The 23,817-nt window shown below is 37.2% G+C and overlaps 1 protein-coding gene across 2 annotated transcripts in view; it reads right to left on the bottom strand.

Annotated features, from left to right (window-relative positions):
• Positions 1–9,844: 9,844 nt before the first annotated feature.
• PTCHD1 (patched domain containing 1) overlaps positions 9,845–23,817 on the bottom strand; it is a 62,924-nt gene continuing 48,951 nt past the window's right edge. For both annotated transcript variants that reach the window (XM_079122848.1, XM_079122849.1), the window contains exon 4: positions 9,845–17,260. In XM_079122848.1, the coding sequence (XP_078978974.1) occupies positions 15,606–17,260 (1,655 nt within the window). In that variant the 3' untranslated portion in view covers positions 9,845–15,605. The remainder of the gene's footprint in view (positions 17,261–23,817) is intronic.

The raw sequence follows: 23,817 nt of genomic DNA on the forward strand, positions 1-23,817 counted from the left end.
CCAGTTGATAAAGTTTATCAGCACAGAACTGGATTTGAAGTTTCTTGTACTTAGAAAGATAAACCTAAAACTAGAGCTCTTCTTGGTCCTAGACCCTGGTTTTTCTCCAGGCACCTGCTTTATTAGTCTGGTTCATATCTCAGAATGACTCAGCTTCCTGAGTACCTGATGGGCCAAGATGGTCATTTGTGTTGACCATGGGTATAGCCTTAGTTCTTTAGTATTAACCAGTTTTTCAGTCTTTTGTTGGTAATCTTATTATGTTGGAGTCCTTAACCAGATTGGTTACCTGCCTTCAGTCCTAGATTAGGTCCCTATAGCTCCAACAAACATTGTGTCCCAGAGAACTAGACAAGAATCTGTTTAGTGCCTGTCTATATCTCAAAAAAATTCCTAATAATATCAGACACTGAAGGTACTCTGTCCATATCCTTCAGTATTCACAATTTTATGTACCAATAGTATCTACTGCCATCACCTGTAGTTCTTTCTCTGAGGACTTTTCTTCAAGTCATGGATAGGGAAGGCTGGAGATGCAGGAGAGTTAATGAGGAGTTATTAATGGTGAATTAATAAAGAGTTCTCATTTAGTGTCTGGTAGCAGTTGAGGTTAAATACCTTAGCTTCCTTGATCCTTAGGTGGAACAATTGTGAAGCACATTCCACAACCATTTCCAAGAAGTTGCCAGTGGGATTGGGCCCCACAGAAGTAACCTGTTCAACACATCTCTTATTGTCTTCTTTCCTTTCCCAGTAGCACTTTCCCTCGTCCCTGAAGGTACTTCTGAGATCAACTTCTAAATAAACCACTTGCATACACATCTTGTGTCTGAGTCTGCTTCTGGAAAAGACACACTCTGAGACACTCATTGCTCTCATTATTATACCAATAACAGATTGCCAGGTGTTTATGAACCAAATTCTGAAAAATGTTTGCGTTATTATACCTGCATATCAAGATTCTTGACTGGCAGATTACACATTTTTAACTGTTCAACTCAGTGCCTGCTTTGTCTTTAATGATGTGTGATGGCCAGACATTTTGAAGTGGTTTGTTTTCTTTTCCATTTGCCATGATCAAAGTAATACAAAAGGGACACACGTTACTTGTTTTTAAATGTTTGTTTTATTTTAAATCCATATTAATAAATGCAAAATGACAAGTGTCTATTTATTAGACATTGAATATGATTTTGTGACATTACACAGTGTCGTGATACTGCAGTTTATAATTATGTTCTGTAGCTGCTGTTGCATAATTCTATGACTTTCAGGATAGAATTAACCTGGAAGAGGCATCAGCCACCCCTAAATAGAACTCAAGAATGCTTATATGCAAAAGTTCATATGGGGAGTGTTTGATCCATATTAATTGAAGTCTAATAATTTTTTTGCCATCTGAATAGTAAAAGAATAAGGGATAGGGAGGAGCATATTTAGAGACAGGGAATAACATTCAACTTAACATTCAAATTATGATGATCAAAATATTTTCACTTGTAAAGATTTCCTAGTCCTTTAATAATGGAAATTCTCAGACCCTTAAATGATTGAAAATAAAGATATATTATGAATTTTATATTTCATAATTCGATGAATTTCCATATTTACTTTTCCTTTCATAAAAGGAATACTGGGGTGTGAACCTCAGAAAACTACTACTTCAGGTTTAAGCATTGACTGGAGTATATATGAACATAAATTATTTGGTAGTACTAGATCTTTCTAAAATTTACATGTTAGTCATCAAATGCCAATGCCTGTTAACCACATTCAGTACTATTTCCAGGGTTTTGGGTTTCTCGAGTCATTTTAAAAACAATTTTTCCTGTAATTCAAGGTCAAATGAAGAATTTTGTGCCCCTTTTGTTAACAGTCCTGTATTCCTTAATGCAGACAGATATAACAGTTTGGGATCCTTTATCTGATGGTCTAAAGTTCAAGGCACTCTACATTATTCCATATTCAACATCTGTGTTTCTGCTTAAGCTATAATGATGGGTACTTATTACACATTCTTTTAGGACTCCTAATGAATGTTTTAAACTTGGAGATTTAAGTGCTGTGACTCAAGGAATGTTTTTGGTTTTCATTTTATATTTTTGTGAGTCAGATGCTGTTATGGTTTAGATATGAGGTGTTCCTCCAAAGCTCACGTGTGAGACAATGCAAGAAGGTTCAAAGGAGAAATGATTGGGTTGTAAGAGTCTTAGCCCTGTCAGTGATTTAATCCCCTGATAGGGATTAAGTGAATGGCAACTGAAGTGGTAGGGTGTGGCTGAAGGAGGTGGGAATTGGGTGTGGCTTTGGGTATGTATTTGGTTTTTTTGTTGTTGTTTAATTAATGTGACTTTTATTTACATTAAAAGTCCATTAAGCAAGATTATCCCCTCAAGGACTGTCAATTATCCATAAACAGAACTAAAACTAGATATTCACAGTATTGGTAAATATCCCTCTATTCTTATTCCCTTGACAAATCTTTGCCTGCTTGACAGGGTTGAACACTCATTTTAAAAGATATTCTTATTGCCAGTTTTCCTAACTACTAGTTTTTTAATGGAGATTATTATTTATCGAAGATTTTTTTCTCTTGCAAGTAGAGAAATGCAAATCAAAACTACTCTAAGATTTTATCTCACTCTAGTCAGAATGGCTATTATCAAGAATACAAGCAATAATAAGTGTTGGTGAGGATGTGGGGAAAAAGGTACCCTCAAACATTGCTGGTGGGACTGCAGAATGGTGCAACTACTATAGAAAGCAGTATGGAGGGGCTGGGGTAATAGCTCAGTTGGTAGAGTGCTTGCCTTGCATTCACAAGGCCCTGAGTTCAATCCCCAGCACCGCAAAAAAAAAAAAAAAAAAAAAAAAAGAAAGCAGTATGGAAATTCCTCAGAAAACTTGGAAAGGAACTACCATTTGACCCAGCTATCCCACTCCTTGGCCTATACCCAAAGGTCTTAAAATCAGCATACAACAGTGACACAGCCACATCAATGTTTACAGCAGCTCAATTCACAATAGCTAAACTATGGAAACAACCTAGATGCCCTTCAACAGATGAATGGATAAATAAAATGTGGTCCATATACACACTGGAATATTACTTAGCCTTAAAGAAGAATGAAATTATGGCATTTGCAGGTAAATAGATGGAACTAGAGAATATCATGCTAAGTGAAATAAGCCGATCCCCAAAAACCAAAGGCCAAATGTTTTTTTTTTTCTGTTAGTTGGATGCTGATTCATAGTGTGGGGTGTGTAGGGAAGAATGAAGGAACTTTGGATTTTGTAGAGGGGAGTGAGGGGAAGGGTGGGGTGGTGGGGATGGGAAAAAATCTTGGGTATGTATTTATATCTGGCAAGTGGAGTCTCTTCTTCCTGATCTCATGTAAGTTGCTTCCCTCTGCCACACTCTTCTGCCATTATGTTCTGTCTCACCTCAATCCTCATGGAATGGAGCCTACCTTAGATGGACTAAGACCTCTGAAACTGTGAGCCCTAAATAAACCTTTCCTCCTCTATAATTGTGCTGGTCAGGTCATTTAGTCACATCAGCAAAAAAGCTGACTAAATCAGATGCTCTCTGCAGAAATGAAGATTTTCATGTAGATGATGAAATGTTATTTCAGTGTAACCCCCTAGAGGGAGATATCATTTGCTGCAAAGAGGGCAGGACCTGGCATTTTGAGCCATGCCTTAGAATGGGAAATTTTAATTTTCCTACTTTCTCAACTTCTCCAGTTGACAAAGTAAAATCATTGTCTCCTATGTTGGCTTTGAATATAAATTTTACTGTTTATCTATTTTCTAATTCTAAATTATTTTTTCTCTTAAAATATAGCTATTGGTTCTTTCTCTCCAGTTTTGAATGTAGACTATCAGCACCCTCATACCTTTATGAGACTACCCATTCAATTATGAAGGCAAAATGAAATATGTTGCAGTGAGATTTTTCAAAAATGTTTATGTTTCAGATCAAATCCTGTTGTCTTCTTGATCTTTGACAGCTGAAATATATAGCTCTTCATCCTGGTTTGGGTTCCAGCAAAAGCTAAATACACTCACAAACTTTGCAGAGGGATTGGAAAAAGAACCTAATTCAAGACCAAAATCATCAATTTACAGTCCATTTTAACATGAAAAATTCTTTTAAAATACCCTGTTTTTACCTTTTCTCATGGAAAAGGGGCAAAATTAGAAATAAAACCAAACACTTATCAAAAACTGTCCATTTATAGAAAGCATCCAGGTTTCCCAGTGACCTCACTGGAGATAGATGATAAGGGATAGTATTCATTCTTCTTTCAACCTTACAATAGTTTTTTATCAGTGTTCTTTTATAGCAACTTGAATATTGGCCTGTCTTCAAGGGAGATGTGGACTACGATGGAATCATATATTATAAAATATCTCTATAAATCTGGAATGTGCACATATTATTTTTCTATTAGGGTGGAAATTTAACCAAGTATAGGTTAGAATTAAAACAAATTTACTTCTTTCTCTTTTCCCTTATCCCTTATTTTCTGGGCTATTTAGGGAAATGTCGATGCTTCAGAGTAAGGCAGAATAGGCAAAAATCCAAGAGATTAAATTTAGTTTTTGTGGATGTCTTCTCACCATAAAATATTTCATTTAGCTCAACTAATTGAACATGCAGTTATGAAATGCCCCAAGGAATTGGTAGTGAAGGCCTAGTGTGATATACTTACTTTTCTAACCTGGATCTTTTATCTGCATTTCAGTTTTGGCTTCTGAAAAAGAAAGTTAGCCTGGATTGCCCTTTGTTCCATTTGTTGGAGAGATATCACTGATGAGAGAGTGTCCACCCAGATATTATTCTTATACATTATGCTTACATATGCACATGCCCCCAAAATCTAGACAGTTTTATCCTGTCTAGAAGGGGTATATATGTGAGAGAGAGGGGGAGGGAGATATCTGATTTCAGTTTCCATGGAAATGGGCTAAATAAGGACTTTAACAGACAGGAGTATGAGTGCGACTTCATTGCAATTCCCAGCTGCTGAGTTCTAGCTCAGTACTATTGAGACAAAATCTGAAATCATCCCAATCCTTTATATTATAAGATCAATATGGTAATTTGGTACCTATAAGATACAATTTTGGAGTCAGACTTTCTTTGTAACAGTGATAATCACTCATTCAGTTAGCCCCGTGAAATGAACTAAAAAGAAAACCCATTAACCAGCCCTCCCTAATTGCTTTGACACCCATGAATGTACACTGCTTTACTATTCCTTTCCTAAGTTTTCCTCCTCCCTTTCCATATAGGTTTTAACCTATAAACTAATACACACTCAGCATTTCCTCTCTCTCAAAACCTAAATGCCCACAGAAAACCAGAATTTGTAGAAAACAGAGCCTAGATTCTTTGTTAGGCCTCTACTGACTTCCTGTAAGCCCAGGCATATAGGCACATAGGGTGCTTGCTTCCTACTATAATTTTATTGCTTCATTTGAGATTATGTATTAAACTAAGGCCAGGAAATGGGTTTTTCTTTTCTTTTTCCAGAGACAGAAGTGTGACCATTAAGCTATCTTTAGCTTATCTTTAGGCACCATATGCAAGGTTTTATAAAAAGACATCTGCTGCTAAACAAAAACCCCCAAACCTCGATCTGTAGGACATTTAGTCACATACGCTCTTTTTTTTTTTTTTTTTTTTTTTTTGATTGCTCATCTGGAAAACACAAAACAAAACAAAACAACAGGAACACATACTAATTTCTGTTAAAGAGCACTGAATGATCTATACATAACAAAAGAAAGAAATGGAAAAAATCCAACAGGAGATATTCCCCTGGCTCACTGCCATTTCACTTTTTGGTGTGTGTCTGTGAGAAGATTTGAAATGTGCATGAAAAAGTGAAAGCAAAGAGAAGGAGAAGGATAAGTATGTGAAGTGGCAGATATGCAAATTAGTTTGATTTAATTATTTCACAATGCATACATATATCAAAACATCACATTGTATCCCACAAATATATACAATTTTTAATATGTCAATTAAAAATAAATAGATTAAAAAGAAAAGGTAAAAGCAGTACGTTTGAAACCTTTACATTGGGAATTTGATACCAAGATTGAAAATAGGATGCTTCATTGCAGAAATTTTAATATGAAAAGATAGTCAATGAAGAACTGCTGTATTTGCATGAACCATTTCCAAGGTTTAGTGTGCTAAGTGGCGAGGAACGTTACAGTGTATACACTCCGTGTGTAAGCATGAAATATTGCCCTCTGGTTAAAGCTAGTCATATGGAGAGAAACTAGGATTGCCAATAATCAGTGGTATGATGTTCCTGCTGATTATATTTCTGTATAGGTGTAGAATGATGTAAAGAAATATTTCAGGCATCAGAAAAACTCAAGTAGTACAAAATATGGGATTTTTTTCTGAAAGAGTTGACCATTTTTATTACATTGATTTTTCTTAAATATCTTTAAAAGGGAAGATACTGTAGATGTTTGCTTCAAATGTAATCAGGTTTTAGTTTCATTTTTATAGACTAAAAGAAATGCAGGAACCTGGGATAGTATACACAGCCTTCACATAAAATATTTCTTTTACATCCATGAATCATTCCTCCTGTATATACTGCAAATCAGTGATATAATCTTGGATTGTTAATGTACAGAAGAGCATTGCCATGATGAAGTAGAGGCTCACTAAAAATATAAAAATGTATATTTGTCTCTCACTTTTCTTTTTTTTGTACCAGGCATCATTGAACCCAGAGGTGTTTAACCACTGAGCAATATCCCCACTGCTTTATTTTGAGATAGGGTCTTGCTAAGTGGCTTCAGGCCTCTTTAAGTTGCTGAGGCTGATTTTGAACTGGAAATATTCCTGCCTCAGCCTCCAGAGTGGCTTGGATTATAGGCTTGCATCACTGCACCCAGCCGTCTCTTGATCTTAGATAAAAATTATAGTTTACTAATGCTCCTTATTAGGAAGTATTTTAACTTTTTTTGTGGGAAATTGTTCTGGGTAAGTTTTCTATTAAATTCCACCTGAGCAGGTGCTGCTTGCTATGGCTAAAAGTGATGTGACTCACTTTGTCAATCTTGGCGTGCAACTGCTTTATTTTTCCCAGTATAGATTTATGCTTACCTGCTTCAGAACTGACAAAGTTGAATTAATTATGTGCTCTAGCATTTAAATACTGCTACCTCGTTTAAAAATAATTTATTACTACCAGAATCACCTATTTGCCTGGTGCTGAAGAAACCTAATAATCAAAACCTGGAAAATATAACTATGGGATCTTCCTGGAGAAATAGATAATAAGATTTCTGAATACTACATTGATGGTTACTTTGATTTATAAAGATGTGGTATTATGATCTATCACTATGGATGAAAATTAACATTTTACTGAGGTTTACTGCAAAATTTTACAAAATAATATGCTGTTTCAGGAACTTTCATTGGTGATGATAATAAGGGTCATATGTTATTATTTAAACTATTTTATGTCTGGGATGAAGATTTTTTTCCCCAGCATTACTAAATATTTGGTATAGGCTCTCTTCCATTTTGCTTTCTCACCTATTAACATTGTACTGCTAAAAAACTGGTAGGATTATTTTCTTGTTAATTTATTGGCAGAGGTTATCTTTATTAAATAAGTAAATGCACTGGCTACATAAATGCACTTTTTACAGCTTTGAAACATTTGCACATTTAGATAAGTGAGAGAAATTTGACCAAGGAATCACTCAAACCAAGTTGGAATTTTCTGTGTTTGGGCCTAGCATTCAATAATTCTGTTCATGGCTTTATGCTGGAGTATAAATCTACAACAAATAGTGGGGTGGTTAAATTATCAGATCATAAACACAATAGGAAGAGAACCTGAGTGTATTCTGACAAAGTTGCTAGGGAGGAATTATGTGTCAATAAATAATTCAAAAGAAAATGTGGATTCCTTTTGGTTTATTCACAAAAATACAGATTCAGGTATTATATCTTTATCCTATAGTGAATACCAAACAACTCCATTATTCTCAGCTCATATATTTAGTCATTTCCTACAAATTTGATTAATTTCAAATTCCTACCAACTACTTTATTCCTGCCATACTCTATGCCTGAAACTTTTAGGAACTGCAGTAGGGCTCCTCTTATTGTCCATTTCCCCAAATTCATGTGTTAGTTACAAGTTTCTGGTCTTGGATAGTACTTCTGTTGCTTGAGTGATTTTCCTCCTAAACTCATGTAAAATCACCATACTTCCCTTGATGGCATCTCCTTTCCTTAAGGTAGATGAAATGCACCCATTTCCTCAACAAACTGATGCTAGGGATAAATGGAAAATACACATTCCTTTCTATGACACAATTGCCAGGATGGAGTGACTACCCCATGTTTTTCCTCCTACCTCTCCACTCCTTTTCCCTTTCTCTGTATCACCAAGCAAAAATTCTAGATACATTTCCATAATTCTAGACCTTGTGGTTTTGGGTCTCTGCTTTTCTTGCTTCTGACTTGGGAAATTCCATCAAATGCAGTTTTTCCAATATGAAACTATTTGTTAGCAATTTGTAAATTGCAAGGCACATTTACTTTCTCAGGTTTCTTTTCTTTAGAGTACTGTTGTTTGGCTATTCTCAGGTATGTTCATGCACAGGGAGTATATAGTAAGGGAAGATAATTTTTAGGGTTTCTTGCTGACAGCTAAAGCCCTTGGCCTACCAAACCCTACAAAATAACAGGACTGGGTCTGCCAAGGCAATTTAATGTGTCTCATATGTGTCAGGCAAATTGTAAAAGGTGGTATGCATGTGCACAGACATATGTGCTAAATGTGCATATATATGTATATGTACATATGTGTGTATGTGTGCTATAGATGTGTTCTACACACATGTATATATGTGTGCATATTTGAATATCTGTGTATTAGTGCTTGTGTATATGTGTTGTGCATGTCTGTGTGTGTTAAGCAGAACCAATGGGTCATTACCAGTTTTGTGTAGTCATCTACAGTCCTGGGAGGCATCATGACAACTGCATTGTTGATTCTTGGGACAGCAAGCAAAGGTAATTTTGGCAAGATGCTAATTTAAAGAGTAAATATCTGAAAGACTGAGCCAAACATGTTCAGTGTTCATTCTGGAAAATCAAGGATATTGTTTTGATAAAGAATTTTATGTGTTTTCCTCAAGAATAATCCTGGAATGGATAATGGAAATGGACTGAGTCTTTGCCATTTTCTAGGAATTAAACAAAGCACTTAGTAGATCCCAATGAATAAAGCTCTCAAACTTCATATCAAATGCTGCGAAGTGGGACTAATGAATAAAGCCCTCAAACTTCATATCAAATGCTGCAAAATGGGACTAATATTCCTTCATCTTAGTAGAAGTCTTCCCTTATCATGGCTGGGCAGAGGGTGGTTTAAATGGCACTTATGAGTCCTTTGTATTTTCGGGAAGGCCAAGTAATGATTCTCTCTGGCTTGCCATGGTCAAACCCAGGTGGATACCATTGTACCTAAAGTTATACCAGAAGCACAGTCAACTGGTACAGGTAGAGCCATTTATTCCCCAGCTTCTGCCATAACCTTTATCTAGCTTCTGACTAGTAATCAAGAGAACTGGGCTTCTATTTGCATATCTGTGTCCAAGACACATCTGTGTTTAATGTATCCATCTGTCTGTGACCATGATTTCTTACTTGCTCACTACTATATTATCAAGATGAATGAGATTTATTCTCTCCTTGTTTGTTAGAGAGTCAGCCACTACAAGAGTGTGCAAGTAAGTATGCCTGGTGCACACATTTCAGAATAGGGCTCATGTGAGAGTAGCTCTTCCAAGGAGTGGTATGCTACTACCAAGTAGAATGTAACTATACAAACTGGAAGTTTCCCTGTTCTTTTTTTTTTTTTGACAGGGCATACTTTCATATGTTGATTTTGTTGGCTGACCACTGTGTTTGTGGCAGGGGTTCTTATATTTTTAAAGCTATGTATTGTTGCAACAGTGAGAATGCAACCTGGTATTCCTTCTATGAACAAGGGCACAGTGCAAGAGGGGTCCTTTCCTGATCCTGCCCTGGACAGCATGTTTAGCTGATGCTGAAACATAAATTGGCACTGAAAATGTTTGCAGAATAAACAAATGAATGACTGAAAAAATGAATAAAGGATAAGTGAACAAAAGTAGGCACTGGGTTTGGCATGAAGAAACGTATATTTGGAAGCATTTTTGGCTCCTTGGAGAAAAGATGGTTGAGAAGTTCTTAATTGCCCATTAGCCAAAACGAGGACACCAGGATCACACTCCCAATGAGGTCTTTATTAGTTTAGGACAGTGGTCTTTACCCTTTTTGGGTCACAGACCTCTTTTGGAATCTGATAACAACTATGAACCCTTTCTTTAGGAAAATACACATATTGAACATATACACACATATTTGCATATAATTTAATTTTAGGAAGCTCTGAGTTCCTCCCTACCACAACTCATCCATGACCCCTGGATTAAAACCCCAAATTTAGATATAAAGAATTTGGCAGTAAAGTGGCAGAATGGAGAAAGAACAGACTACGAACTAGACTTCAGTTACAGTCCTGCATCTGCTTCTAACTAGCTCTGAACATAATTTTACTTCTGCAGGTTTCAGTTTTCTCAGGTGAAAAAGGGGGGTGGATAGGCTTATTTCTATCCAAAGATTCATCTGGTGACAACATTCTGGAGGGAGAAGAAACTGGCAGATTCCACATGAACATCACTCCTTCCACCAAGGTTTCTCTGCAGGTTGCCTCCTTGGTACACATTGCTTTCTTTGTACTCTGAAAAGAAGCCTTCTTTCTCCACCAGGCAGGCTCCTCTGAACTCTTGTGGTACTAATTTTTATCTTACTAAAAAATCTGTAGAGGCCATAGCTCTCTGGTCATCTCACTTCCTCTTCCTTGCATGGGTCCATCATAGATATCAAAGAGGACTTCAAACAGATCACCTGGGCAGATGCGAGGGGGGCAGATGTGAGGCATGCTGGGGAGGACATCCTGAGACTGCCTATTCAGGTGAACAGATTCTAGCTCATTCACTTTCCTCTTTCCTTTCTCCTGAACTGGCATGAAACAGAAATAAACAGTTGTAACCACCACAGGGAGGAACTCTGCAATGTGTTGGCTTTATCTATTCTCAGTTCTTTGCCAACTAATCCACATAGTACTAATTTAATATTTTCCTTTGTACTGTAACTTTACCATGCTTTAAAAAATAGGAACTTCATCTTCAAATACCTAGTACATTTTATTTAGCAAAAACTTAAAAGCAAATCACTCAAAAGGAATATTCAAATATCTTCAGACAAGCCAGGCATAGTTAATAAATAATTAGTACTGTCCCATTCCCATTGCCTACCCCAAGTGCCTGTATCCCATTTGTCAAAATTTAGATTCTAACCTCAACATCCAGGGCTTGCATCGCCTTTACAATTGCCCCACTAAATGGTTATCCAGTCTAATTTTAAATGCCCTAAAAAGACCAGGAATTAATGATTTTCTGTGGCAATCTATTGCATCTTTATATAGCCCTAATCATTGGCTCAGGTCTATTTCTCTGTAGTTTTATATCCTGGTGCTACTGGATGAGATTGAAAAGTTAAAAATAATAATGTCTTGAGTTCTCTTTGCCAGGGCTTGCTACAAGTGCTTTCCATATGTCATCTCACTTAATCCTCACAGCAAACATCACTCAAATGTCAACTCAAGAGGGCAGATTATTTTTTATCTGATTTGTTCACTCTTGTATCTCCAGTCTCTTGAACAGTACATGGGTGATATTAGGCAATCAATCTTTTCTGAATTTAAAGATATTTACTATTATTATTACCCCCATTTTACAGATGAGAAAACAGAGATGCATAGAGATCAAGCACTACTGTAAGCTGCAGGGATACTTTAATGAAATCCAAAGGAATAAAGGTATTATGAGGAGGATACCATTTGTGTCAAAGACATTCTGCCTCAGACAACTCCCCTAAGGCAGTGCTCCATCTCACCTGTTCCTGTGAGGGAGGTAGCCAAAATCTGCTTGTAAGGTTGGATGAAAGTAGTGTCATCGTCCCAGAATGCCACTTACAACTGAGTGGTGGTTATTTAAAATAAAAGGGTTCTCGAGGATCTTGTGTACAGCAGTATATTGCATAAATAACTGTGGCCATGGAGGATGCATATGATTATTTCATTTCTAATTGAAAATTGAGGGGTAAAAGTGGTAGGAAAGACAGGAGCAAAACAAGCAAACACAAACAAACAAAATCCATGAACTAAAACACAAACACCAAAAAAAAAAAAAAAAAAAAACCAAAAACAAAAACAAAAAAACCCTCAAAACTTATGAGCTGGAACAATGGAGAGGAATTTTTCATGATGGTTTCTTATATTTTCTCTGGAATAAACTGTACTTCTTTTAGCCTGAGGAGTCTTAATGCTACTTGTTGGAACATTGCTATAGGACTGAACAATGCCCTATTTCAAGTATCATTTTCTTTCTTTCAAACCCTAAGTTCCTTGTGAATTTACATCTTCTGCTGAATTTCACTAAGTGAGAGAATATCATAACTCTTACCTTGGTTTTTCTTATTTTTCTTATGAAGGCCAAGAAATCCCAAGTATCACAGTTTTTTAGTTGACCAGGAGAACTATTTTTGATGAGTGGAATATTTTCTTTGGTAAACAAACAACAAACACCAACTCAAAACCAACCAAATAAGTTTCTTTGGTAAAGTGGACATTAATGTGTTGGTTGGAATTAATTGAAAGGAAAGAACTTCAAGTGTTTGCTGGGATCATTCCTTCTCTCTTTGTAGCAATTCAAAAAATAAAACTTCATGATGTAAAGACTTAAATTTTATGGAAATGTGATTTTGAGATATTTCTAAAGTGTCTTCTCCATGGTGAGGCTAAACCAATGCTGTCAGAGCAATAATTAGTAGTCAATATTAACAAATAATAATTATCTAACAACAAATAACAAATCTTGGCATGCATAGTCCCCCAATAGAAAAAATTCATTTCACAGTCAGAATTTCATAAGCCTTGATTACAAGTGCTGAAAAGAGAAGTTGACAAGTTTGAAAATGCCCTTCATTTAAAAATACAATGTTCTAGGGTATACAGAGACTCAATCAAGTTGGAAAACTACTATCTGTCATAAACCAAAGTTCCACAGTAAGTCATTCTGGTTGACAAAATTGAATGATTAAATTCTCAACAAAATCCACTTAATTGTTGTGTGTGTTGTGTCAGTTTTGTGGAGTTACTTTAAGCTGTGGTGCTCCACCTGGCTGACACTAAATCAATGGCTGATTTAGAACACACCGTTCAGAAAATGATTTAGCAACATGTGATTTAAGAATAAAACCAATTCCCTCTTCAGTTATGTTTTATAAATAATAGCCTAGTTGCAGGCGCCTAGGAGAGAGAATTGATTGAAGATCTATTATGCAAACTTGCCCTTTGTGAGGACTGTACTTGTCCTCAGATTAAAGCTCATTATCTTCTTGTTGAGTGTATGATCACTTAGTGTGTCTGCAGGGGAGACTGAACAAGTGTGTAATACACTAGCTATGATCCCCTGCACAGTATTAGGAACTGTATGGAGAACAGTACATGAAACAGAAAGTACAGATTTAAACTTGGTGTTGTTACATGTGAATCATTTGGGCTTGCTTTTTTTTTGGCTATTTAGAAAGACAATGGTAAACTTAAATCTCAAACATCAAGAAAGGTCTGCCCTGTGGCCAATAAAGTCCTGTGTTCTATCTTCGAAATGTATTCAAGCAGGGGGGTAAAGCTGTCTTATGAGAAAAACAAATTGATCTGCCCTGTCTTAGTCATGCTGAAATGAGGAAATTCTCTAGTGGTATGACCTGGATGAGTTACTTTGTTCTTCTAGGTCTCAGTTTCCTCCTCTGTGGAGGATGGGGAAGTTGTACAGTATGTTTACTTAAGTTCAGAAAGGTAAGATGCTTTGAGGAAATACCACTATTTCTAAAGAAGCTATATCTTTAAAATGGAAAAATACTGTAGAAGTTTACCTCAAATGTAACTTGGTTTAGCTTCAGTTTTGTAGATTGAAAAAATGTAGGGGTCTGGGGTAGCGTATACATCCTCTTCAGGTCAAACCATTTCTTTTTAGATCTATGAACCATTTCTCTTATAGATACTACAAGTCAACAGTGTAAATATCTGGACTTGTTAATGTACAGAAGAAGGGCCTGGTGATGAAGTAGAGGGGCAGCAAAAATGGTGTGTTGGGAGACCAGGAAAGCGAGGTTCGGCCAGTTTAATAGGAAAAGTTGATTGCTGTCACTGATAGATTTGTATCAGTGATCACTTTTCCAGTAATTTCCATTTGTTTTCCTTTTGCTCCTTTATCTCCCTGCACTTCTACAAAGTTTCTCAGTGTTAGACCTTAGAATTACTGAAGATCCTCCCTCCCCTCTATGTCTCTGAGAAGTCATGTCTCAAAGCAAATGCAGACTGGTATTGTAAGTTGGAAGCTATGGCAGATAACCATTTCAGTGTTCATTTTCCTTTTCTTAGTGTGGGCAGATGTTGTTTCTGGGGATCCATGCAAAAATGCATATAGGGCAAAACTACAAACAGCTGTACCAGGTGGCTATATATTTTTGTTGTTGTTACAATGAAGACGCTTTCTCTAGGTTCGATTAGTCACCTAATTTTTCCCATCATGCCAGGTACTTGGGTTTGGTTCTGTGGTTTTATGTCCCCATAGCCTCCTGCTAAAAGCTGTAACTAACAATGCAGACCTATTTGGTGACAAGTGATAAAATATTCCAGAATAGAAGTGCTCTAATTCTGTGATGCTGGAGTTATCATTGGTTTTCAGATGTATTAAACAAAATATACAAGTGTTAAAAGTGTATCATTGGGGAACTATGATAAATTAATTCTCGACAACCAAATTGCCTCATCAGATGATTTTTAAGGGTGATTCAATTTCAGCTTATGAGTGATGGTCATTACCATGTCTGCTTCCAAGGCTCTGGCTTGCTTTTGCTGATCAGAACTTTCACAAGCATCTCCTTAGGTACTGGGAATCCATCTGAGATAGCAAAGACCTCAAACCATAGACCCTGGTGACAAGTACTGCTGTGCATAAGTTTTGGAAACCTTGTTTGGATAATGCTGGAAGCTATTTCTGCCTTGGCAGCTGACCTTTCAATCAGTTGCTTTTATCACAATACTAGCAATATCTGCAGAGTAGATAAAATAGGATCCTGTTCATTAATAAGCTTTCTTCTATTGATCTTAGCTTAAGAAACTCTTAAGTCACCTTGGGTGTGTGTGTATATGTGTGTGTGTGTATGTGTGTGTGTGTGTGTGTGCAAATTCTTTCTTATAACAACCCTTTTGTTTTAAAGACTGAAAATATGCCATACCCATTACCCCCCTTGTTCTTTACTTTTTTTTTTTGCAATGCCTGTTTCTTGTCCTTAAAAAAAGGGAACGACTTTGAATTTGTTTCATTAACAATAATCTCTTTGCTCTTGATAAGACCTAGGGTGAAAATACACCAAACAGACACTATCACACTGTTGTAATTTGGTCAACCACTCGGGTACTATCGATATCCACCATTTCTACACACTCAATTTCCTCCCGGTTTTCAGGATTTTTCTTCTCTTTCCTTTTTTTCTTAGAGGGTGGCAGGAAAGTCAGTATCACAGGTAAAATGGCAAAGCAGTGAAAGAAGGTGACAAATGCTATTAAAAACAAGCACCTGAACAGTGTACAGGTCAGATTTGAAGGCACAGCTGCAAGAGGAATCAGACCAACAATATAGCAGAGGTAACTCTGTAAAATAGCTACCCCATGTACTTCCAGGGCATTTTTTACCCATTTAGTTCTTGTGAAATCCTTGCCCAGAACAAATGTGGATAACAGTGGAGCACAATTGTCAATTGTGTAGTTAATTCCATAGATTAAGCATAGCACAGAAATGCAGTCCAGTTCTACTTTCCATAATGTCATAAAACCTATCACTCCAAACTCCACAGAAACAACTGTTAGAGTTATCCAGACATTAATCAGAGAATCTGCCACCAGGAATGCCGAGAAGAAGAGCAGGAACAAAGCACTGATGCAGGAGTTGTGCAGGGGGGCTCCCAGAGAGGAGGCATATCGATCCATGTACACAAAAGATGGATTAAAGACGATGAACTTTACCTTGGAGGTGACTGAAAGTCTCCTCAGGGTCTCCAAGAGATCATAGAGTTCTTCTCTGTTTGTTTCCATGGTCTTGGCCACCAAAAACATTCTGGAGGCCACTACATCAACCTCATCATTGTACTTTTTAGAGAAGATGATGTCCTCTTGAAAATGTGAAAATTGGGGGGCTTTCAGGAAGGAATTCCTCAACATGTCTGTGAAATTTTTCTTAGTCAAGCCAGTGGATACATTGAGTTTCCGAAGGTAATTTAAGTAGCTTTCAAACCAGGATATCCGCACAAATCCCTTGGTGTATTCTAGAACGTCTTCTTGGACACTAGTGTTCCAGTATTCTATGGACTCATATATGTAAAACCCAATCACAGGACTGTAGTTGCTAAAGTACTTTTGCTGGGCAGTAGTGTACTCAATGGTTTGCGTCGCAGTTGCTACAATGTTACTAAGGTCTGACCCTTCGCTGACCTGCAGATAGCCCATTAAGGCAAAGGAAATATAAATAAGGTAAAAGAGAACTACAAAAGGCTTGACATAGGTGTTGGTTATCCAGTCACAGTAATAGCGTTTGAGGAAACATACCAATAGGTGACTCTCGTAAGTGTTCGCTTCCTCTCCTTCAGTTGTGTCTTCACTGAATCTGGCTGTCAGGAGAAACCTGTACCATGCCGGCTTCTCCTGCAATACCTCAGGCTTTGGGACTTTTCTACAGAAGATACTATGCTGGTAATTGTTTTCTATGTAGCCAGTGAACACCAGGCTGGAACCATAAAACGAGAGTACATAGAGGTAGTTGAAGAAGATTGCAATACAGGAATTGCAGCAGAAAATCCTGGCTGCCTCAATGTTTGTGAAAGGGCTGGCCCCTATGCCAAAGGTGACCAGGTACATGGCAGTGGTGAGAGAAAAGGAGAGCATGGAGTCTGCATAGACTGCTGCAGTTCGCTCCTTAACATGTTGGTCTTCTCTAGTTTTCCTCCAGGAGGATAACATTTCAAAAGTCCCATATAGTCCATGACCTGAGGGGGGCAGAAAGAGACCAGAGCAAAAGTTTAACGAACTAATCTCTTTTAAGAGGGGAACCAACTTGATCATGGGAAATATAACTAGCCCTGGTGTTGGCAGGTTTGTAAATGCCAATGATTTCTCCTCTGGGGAGATGAACCTGTGCTTGATGAATTGTAAGTGTTAATGGATGTGAACAGGCAGCAGGAGGAGCAAGCATCTTCTTTCATGTTCCCTTCTGGCTTAAGAAAACTGGTTGAACATTTGCCTGTAGAAATTTGAGTAGACCTGTGCCTATGTCTCTTGGGAACTATATACATTAATAGCTTAGGGTTATTGGCACAGTTTGATTAATTGACACTAATCATTCTTTTCTATTCCCATAGGTCTGGCTAGGGGTCAGCGCAGAGGAAGGCAGTGGGCAGAGGGTTCTGAGTTAATGCCCCATCACTTCTTTTAAAATTGGCCAAGTAGGGAGCTTTAGTGAGAAAGAGCACTGTATTTAGTTAGAGTCTTGACAGGAAACTAAATCATAGCCTCTTTTTTATCCTCCCCAAATATCAGGGCAGAAAGTAATAAATCTGAGAAACAGAGGGAAGCAAAACAAGTAGGAACAAGTTTGAATGAAGAGGAAAGGGGGAAGAATATATAGAAGGAACAAGATTCATATGAACTCTCCTTCCTATTTTTAAAAATTAGAGTTCAGACTGAAGGTTTATGACTTGAATTTTGTCTTTAGGGATTTGTTTGATCAATTTTGGTTGTTTGTAGATGACACATCAAGCAGGCAGTGACTCTACTGGTTTCTCTGTACTATTTGACGGTGGTCTCTGTGGGAGAGAGCCAGGTCAGTAACCTGTCTCCTTAACTACTTAGTGCCTCTGCCTCCCTGATTAGTATTCCAGCAACACTGGAGGTACAGTAAGTATCCATATTCTGACTCAATTCTGCTCCCTGGGAGATCTAACATGACTTCTGCCACCTCTCCTGGCTGGAGCTAGACACTTTCATGTTGTACCTCTCTGGGTTTCCAGGCCAGTGCAGCATTGGAAAGCCAACCAAAGTGACCTGTTGCAGTTTTCAATAACTCCTGTGTTGGCACTGGAATCAGCAGATTTAATTTTCTGCTTCCATGCCTTGGCATATTCAATCCCATTATTGAGGATAATAAAACCTTTACACTGTGGTACAATAGTCTTGTTTTTAAGAAGGAATTTAAAATATCCAGCCAAGCATAATATGAGTGAAGTGAGTCACTGTTATCTTGTGTGTACAATAACCAAGCTCACATCTTCCCTTGTGCCCTGCCTGATATTTATATCCTTATTGTGAATTCCTAGCCTTGAGCCTGAATGCCTATTTTATAGTGATTATATTGACCTGCTTCCTCAGTGGGATTTGGCATTCATCTTAATTTACTAGGAATCATTTTATAGCCACTTTTGGAGTGCAGGTCAAGATTATCAATTTCATAACTAGCACTGTGACCCCTATTAAATTGGAGGCATATGAACTCCCCAGACATGAAGTAAAAAGTGCACTTGTTGACTGGCATCCTGTTGTTAATTATCTTTTAGGTAGTTAATGTCCATTTTCAAGAGAGAAAACTATTCATTAAATCTGTTTCCACTGCAGGATGGACCAACTAACTTCATTAAAAGAAGACCATTCCTTGACAATGAATTGACAAAGAGTAAGAAATACCTCTGAGGCATCAGCACTCTGGGGAAACAGTATTACCATTTTATATGAACACATGTAGAGCAAGTAAGCTTTGAAAGGTAAAACACACTTCAAGAGGTTGCTGAAATGACAAATAGTTTTGTAGTGTTTACTTGCTGGAAACAAAAGAGCAGTTTAAAGCAAGGCTTTAGTACTTACTCATTAAATATAGTAAGAGGCAAATAGCAGAATTAAAATTAATCATATAGTAGAATTTAAATCTCTTTTGCAGTCCACTTTAAAATAAGCGTGATCTTTTATGATGACCCTTGTTGGAAAATACACTAAGAATCCCTTTCTTAGTGTATTTTCACTGTTAAATAATCTTAGAAGTTAATTGAAAACATAAATTTGAATGAATAGAGCTATTAGATGAGAAGAGAGAGGCTTGAGGGTCCAGAATGAAAATATTCAAACTCAAGGAAAGTTAGAAATAGGCTGTTAATTTGTCTCTTGAGTTCTGTTGCTGCATTTAAAAGGCTGGTCCTTCTGTAGTCTGATCTTTTTTTTTTTTTATTGAGTCCTGACTCTTTTTGCATGTTTTTTGTCCTAGGGTAGCTTCAAAGGGGATTCTAATTTTATTTCTAGGGACTTTTGGAAAAATGCCTTTCCTTCATTCCTCTTGCTAGATATATGTGTTCAGATCCTCACAGAGACCAGAGCAGGCCCTGAGAAAGCATCTTCTATCTGATCATTCAGCATTTGCTGCTAGTCAACCTTGGCCTTGCCACCTAGAAGAGTCCTTTGGATTTCTAGGACAATTGCTGATGCTATAACTGAGCCTTCATCCTGTAGCTCAGTCAAGTGAGGGATGAATGCCAACAGAGCTGCGGGTACCTCTTAGGGATTAACAGCCTGGAGTACCTCGCTGGCACTAAACCTGGCTCACAGCTGGGTATTTATGCTAAGAGTTCAGTCTGTTACCCTAAAGGAAAATGAAACTGAGAAGACCCTGATTCCTGGCTTGGACTCAAAGAGAGACACGTCCCAAGAACCCTAGGACATGAGAAATACCCTCCTCATTCTCCATACTATTCACCCCTCCTCCCCATATATCAAATCCCTGCTCTTCTGGGAATTATAGCTGAATTCCCTTTGGTTTTGGCCTTCAAAAATATCCTTTGAAATGGAAACTTCTCTGGGAAGTGGTCTACTGAAGCAGCTTCCCTTTAGGTCTGAAAAATGGGACAGAGAATGGGAATGGGAAAGGAGTGAAGAGGAAGTGGTGGTGATAGGAATACAGCTCAGTGGTAAAGTACTCGCCTAGCATGTGCAGGGCCCTGGGTTTAATCCCCAGCACAGAAAAAAATGGGAATGACAGGTAAGAGAATTTCATAGAGTAGCTTCTTCACAGTTTTTCCTGTGGTCAGCCTTGGCCTTACTTTTACAGCCACCCCAGAAACTGGGCAGATCAGTCGAGGCAAGGCAGAGAAGAAAGTTTTTGATAGTTTCTGTTCCTTTCTACTTTTCTATCTCAGAGAGTGGGTCTCTTCTTTAGCATCACCATCATCTACAGTACTCTTAACATTGGAGCTGGAATCTAGCAGGCAGGACTCTGAAGCCAAATATCATAAATGTAGGCAAACATACTGCATGTAGATTGAAGATACTTTTCCGAGGTTTGACTATTGTTTCCCTCATTTTAAAAAGGCACTTTTAAAAGTGAAAGTATTACTGTTTGCTTTGCACTGTAGTTTAAAAAGTTTTCTATGAAGTAGGAGCTCTGTAAGATTCTCTGTTAAATCTATGGGGCCTATATCATCATCACAAAGCATCAGTTGTGACATATGTTCTAAGTCTGTTCACAAGGACTCCCTGGTAGCTGAGTTTACAGAGATAGGCATGGGAAAGCTGCCTAAACACGAAGTTCCAAGCAGATTTTTATGTTGGTGACCAGGGGCCCTATGGTGGTAATGGAAATCATACCTCATTGTCAAAGGGATAGGTCACAGCCGGAGACCTAGAAGTAAAAGACTGTATCATAGTGAAGATTTCACGACCCATGATATCCCAGAATATTCCTCCTCTTACAGTCATAGTAAAGGCTGATCTGTTGCCAAAGGGAACTGTTAAACAAAATATATGTATTCTATCAAATTTGAAGATAGAGATTTGTTTGTCTTTTAAAAGCACATTCAAGATGTTTTGTTTCTATTTTTGTTACATGGCATGTCTGTATTATTATACACATTAGAACACATGCATATCAGTATGTTTTAAGACACAAACACTCACAGATTCAAGTTCTAGTTATCATGAGTGATTGCTTTGAGGCATCGTGGGCTTTTAGCCAGGCCCTGGGGTAAGGATTGTAGAGCTCTTCACCAATGTTCAGAATCAACTGGTATCAGAAATATGATTTTAAGGGACTGAGGTTGTGACTCAGCATTGGAGTGCTTGCCTCGCATGAGGCACTGGGTTCGATTCTCAGCACCACATATAAATAGATGAATGAAGATCCATCATAACTAAAAAAATACAAAAAATAAATATGATTTTAAAAAGGAACCTGCTTTTATTAACTTTATTAGAATTAGACTTCGGGACTGCCATCTAGTGAAATCAAATGCTGAAGAATTTAAGCTAATAATTTTTCTTCTTTTCGAAGATATTTTTTGTATATTTATGTACAGTGAACTTTCAGGCTTTGCAGCTAATGAAAAGAAAAAGCAACACAGATGATAATTAACACTGCTGGTGGAAGAAACTCAACTCGCTAATCCTCTAGTCACTAAGGGGAACTCTCCAGCATACTTACAGATTAAATATCACTCTCACCCAGACTCTTTTCTGGGGTCTGGCCCAAACCTTCAGGGTTGTTTATAATCCACTAAGGCAGGAATCCATTAACAAATAGTTGAGAGTTAACCTAACTTTACCCAGTAGACATGACTCTGGAAAGTTCTTCATAAAGTGAATTGTGTTTTAAATTTATTTAATGGTTTTGCTATGAGAGGCAGTTGGGGTGATTTGTTTTCATTTGTTTTGTCAATGAATATCCATAAACAAATTGATCTACTTGTATAACTGGATTTTATAAGTATGGTTTTTCTTCAGGCTTAGATTCCCCCACCTTCCCCAGTCCACATAGACATAGCATAGAGGCTGATTGATGCCTTTTGGTGCTCTGCACATTTTAATACCTTCCCTACTCACAAGATTTCCTCAGCTTGAATGGCTGAGAAGATGAGGAGGTGAAGTGAGATGGCTGCTGATGGATGATCTCTCAGTTTCAGTTCAAAAACATTTAATATCATGAGACAATGAAGCCATTTATAGAGTGTCTGGGAAGTACCAAATTTTCATGCATGGAAATGAAATGACTATATTTTTCTAAAAATCCACATAATATCATGCAGGAGCAAACACTGCTTAAAACATATTTTATTCTTAGGCAAGCTTCACTGAGGAGCTTATGTTTATAAAATTCTTTTCTTTCAATGACACCCATATAAATTAATGATTTTGTTTTTTCAAAAAGAAATTTAAAGTGTATATATGTCTAGATTGAGTAACATCTATTTTCAGTGAGAAGTTCATTAATTGGGTTACATTACACTTTGCCAGTTATAAACATTTACTTTATAAGCTGAATTGTTTGGTTTATCACAGCCTGTTTTGTCTCACAGTTAAGAATAAGAGTAAAGGTGTACTCTGCTTAAGTAAAGACAAATGCTCACATCAGAGGGACTATATGTATCTTATTCTTCTTGAGACTTGAAACATTTTGATAATTCTCATCATGGAACTTAATTTGAACTGAGAAATGATTTTCCTTCACTAGATTACTGCAAATAAAAGTCCAAGAAACAAACTTGCTAATAGATCTTCCTTGTTTAAAGATGAAGTATTTAAATACTGTATGTATATGCATTATATAAAACCAGTGTGTATAAATATGCCCCATAACATATGTTGGTGGCTATTGTGTAATCACTTTTCATATAGAAGACATATAATATATAAATAAATGTAGATATGGCATATGTTATTCAAGCATATTTTATATATTTACATATAAAATTCTTGAATATATACTATACAATATATAGAGAAATATGCGGTGTTTATATTTAAACATTCAAACTACTGCATAATATATATTATAAACTCATTGTATAAATATAAATGAATAACATAAGGTAATTACATGTATTACATATGACATCTAATGTAGCTAATGTGAAATATAATATATATTATGCACAGATCACACACACACATACACATGATGAATAGTAGGCTGGTGTGAAATTTATTTTACTGATGAGGCAGAGCAATGTTAATGCTGCCACACAAATCAATTCAGAGAAAGGTCTGGAATCCCTTTCTTTGGTTCAATTTGTCTACATTTTGTTTTTTGGTGAATAGTGACTAGGTGAAATTCAGGATTTCTTGATAATGACTGAATTTTCTTGGGTTGTGAGCTCCTGTAGACACATCTGATGAAGACTGCCTAGCTGTGATTTTCTGAGATTCTGGTCCAAATGTAGACAGTAGGTATTTTTCCTCATGGTCTATTTTTTCAGCTTAGTGCCCTGATACTGCCTTCTGCTGCATGCATGGATGGCCTTCATCATGTTGCCACTCCCCCATTCCCTGAGCAAGACCAGGTACACAGACCACCCAGAGAATACTTAAGAGACCTGGGTCAAAGACAAAATGCCCTGGCATTCTACCTAATTGAATTTTGCCTCCTTGGATCTGTGCCCCCGTCCTGGTCTTATCTTAGTTTATGTTTAGGAATGGAACAATAAACCTTGTTTTGTTCTATTTCCCCAAATCCATTTCTCTCCACCAACCCCTCACCATAATATGATTGGTAGAACATAACAATAAAAGTGTGAAA

Source organism: Sciurus vulgaris (assembly GCF_902686455.1).
Source record: "Sciurus vulgaris genome assembly, chromosome: X".
NCBI lineage: Eukaryota > Metazoa > Chordata > Mammalia > Rodentia > Sciuridae > Sciurus > Sciurus vulgaris.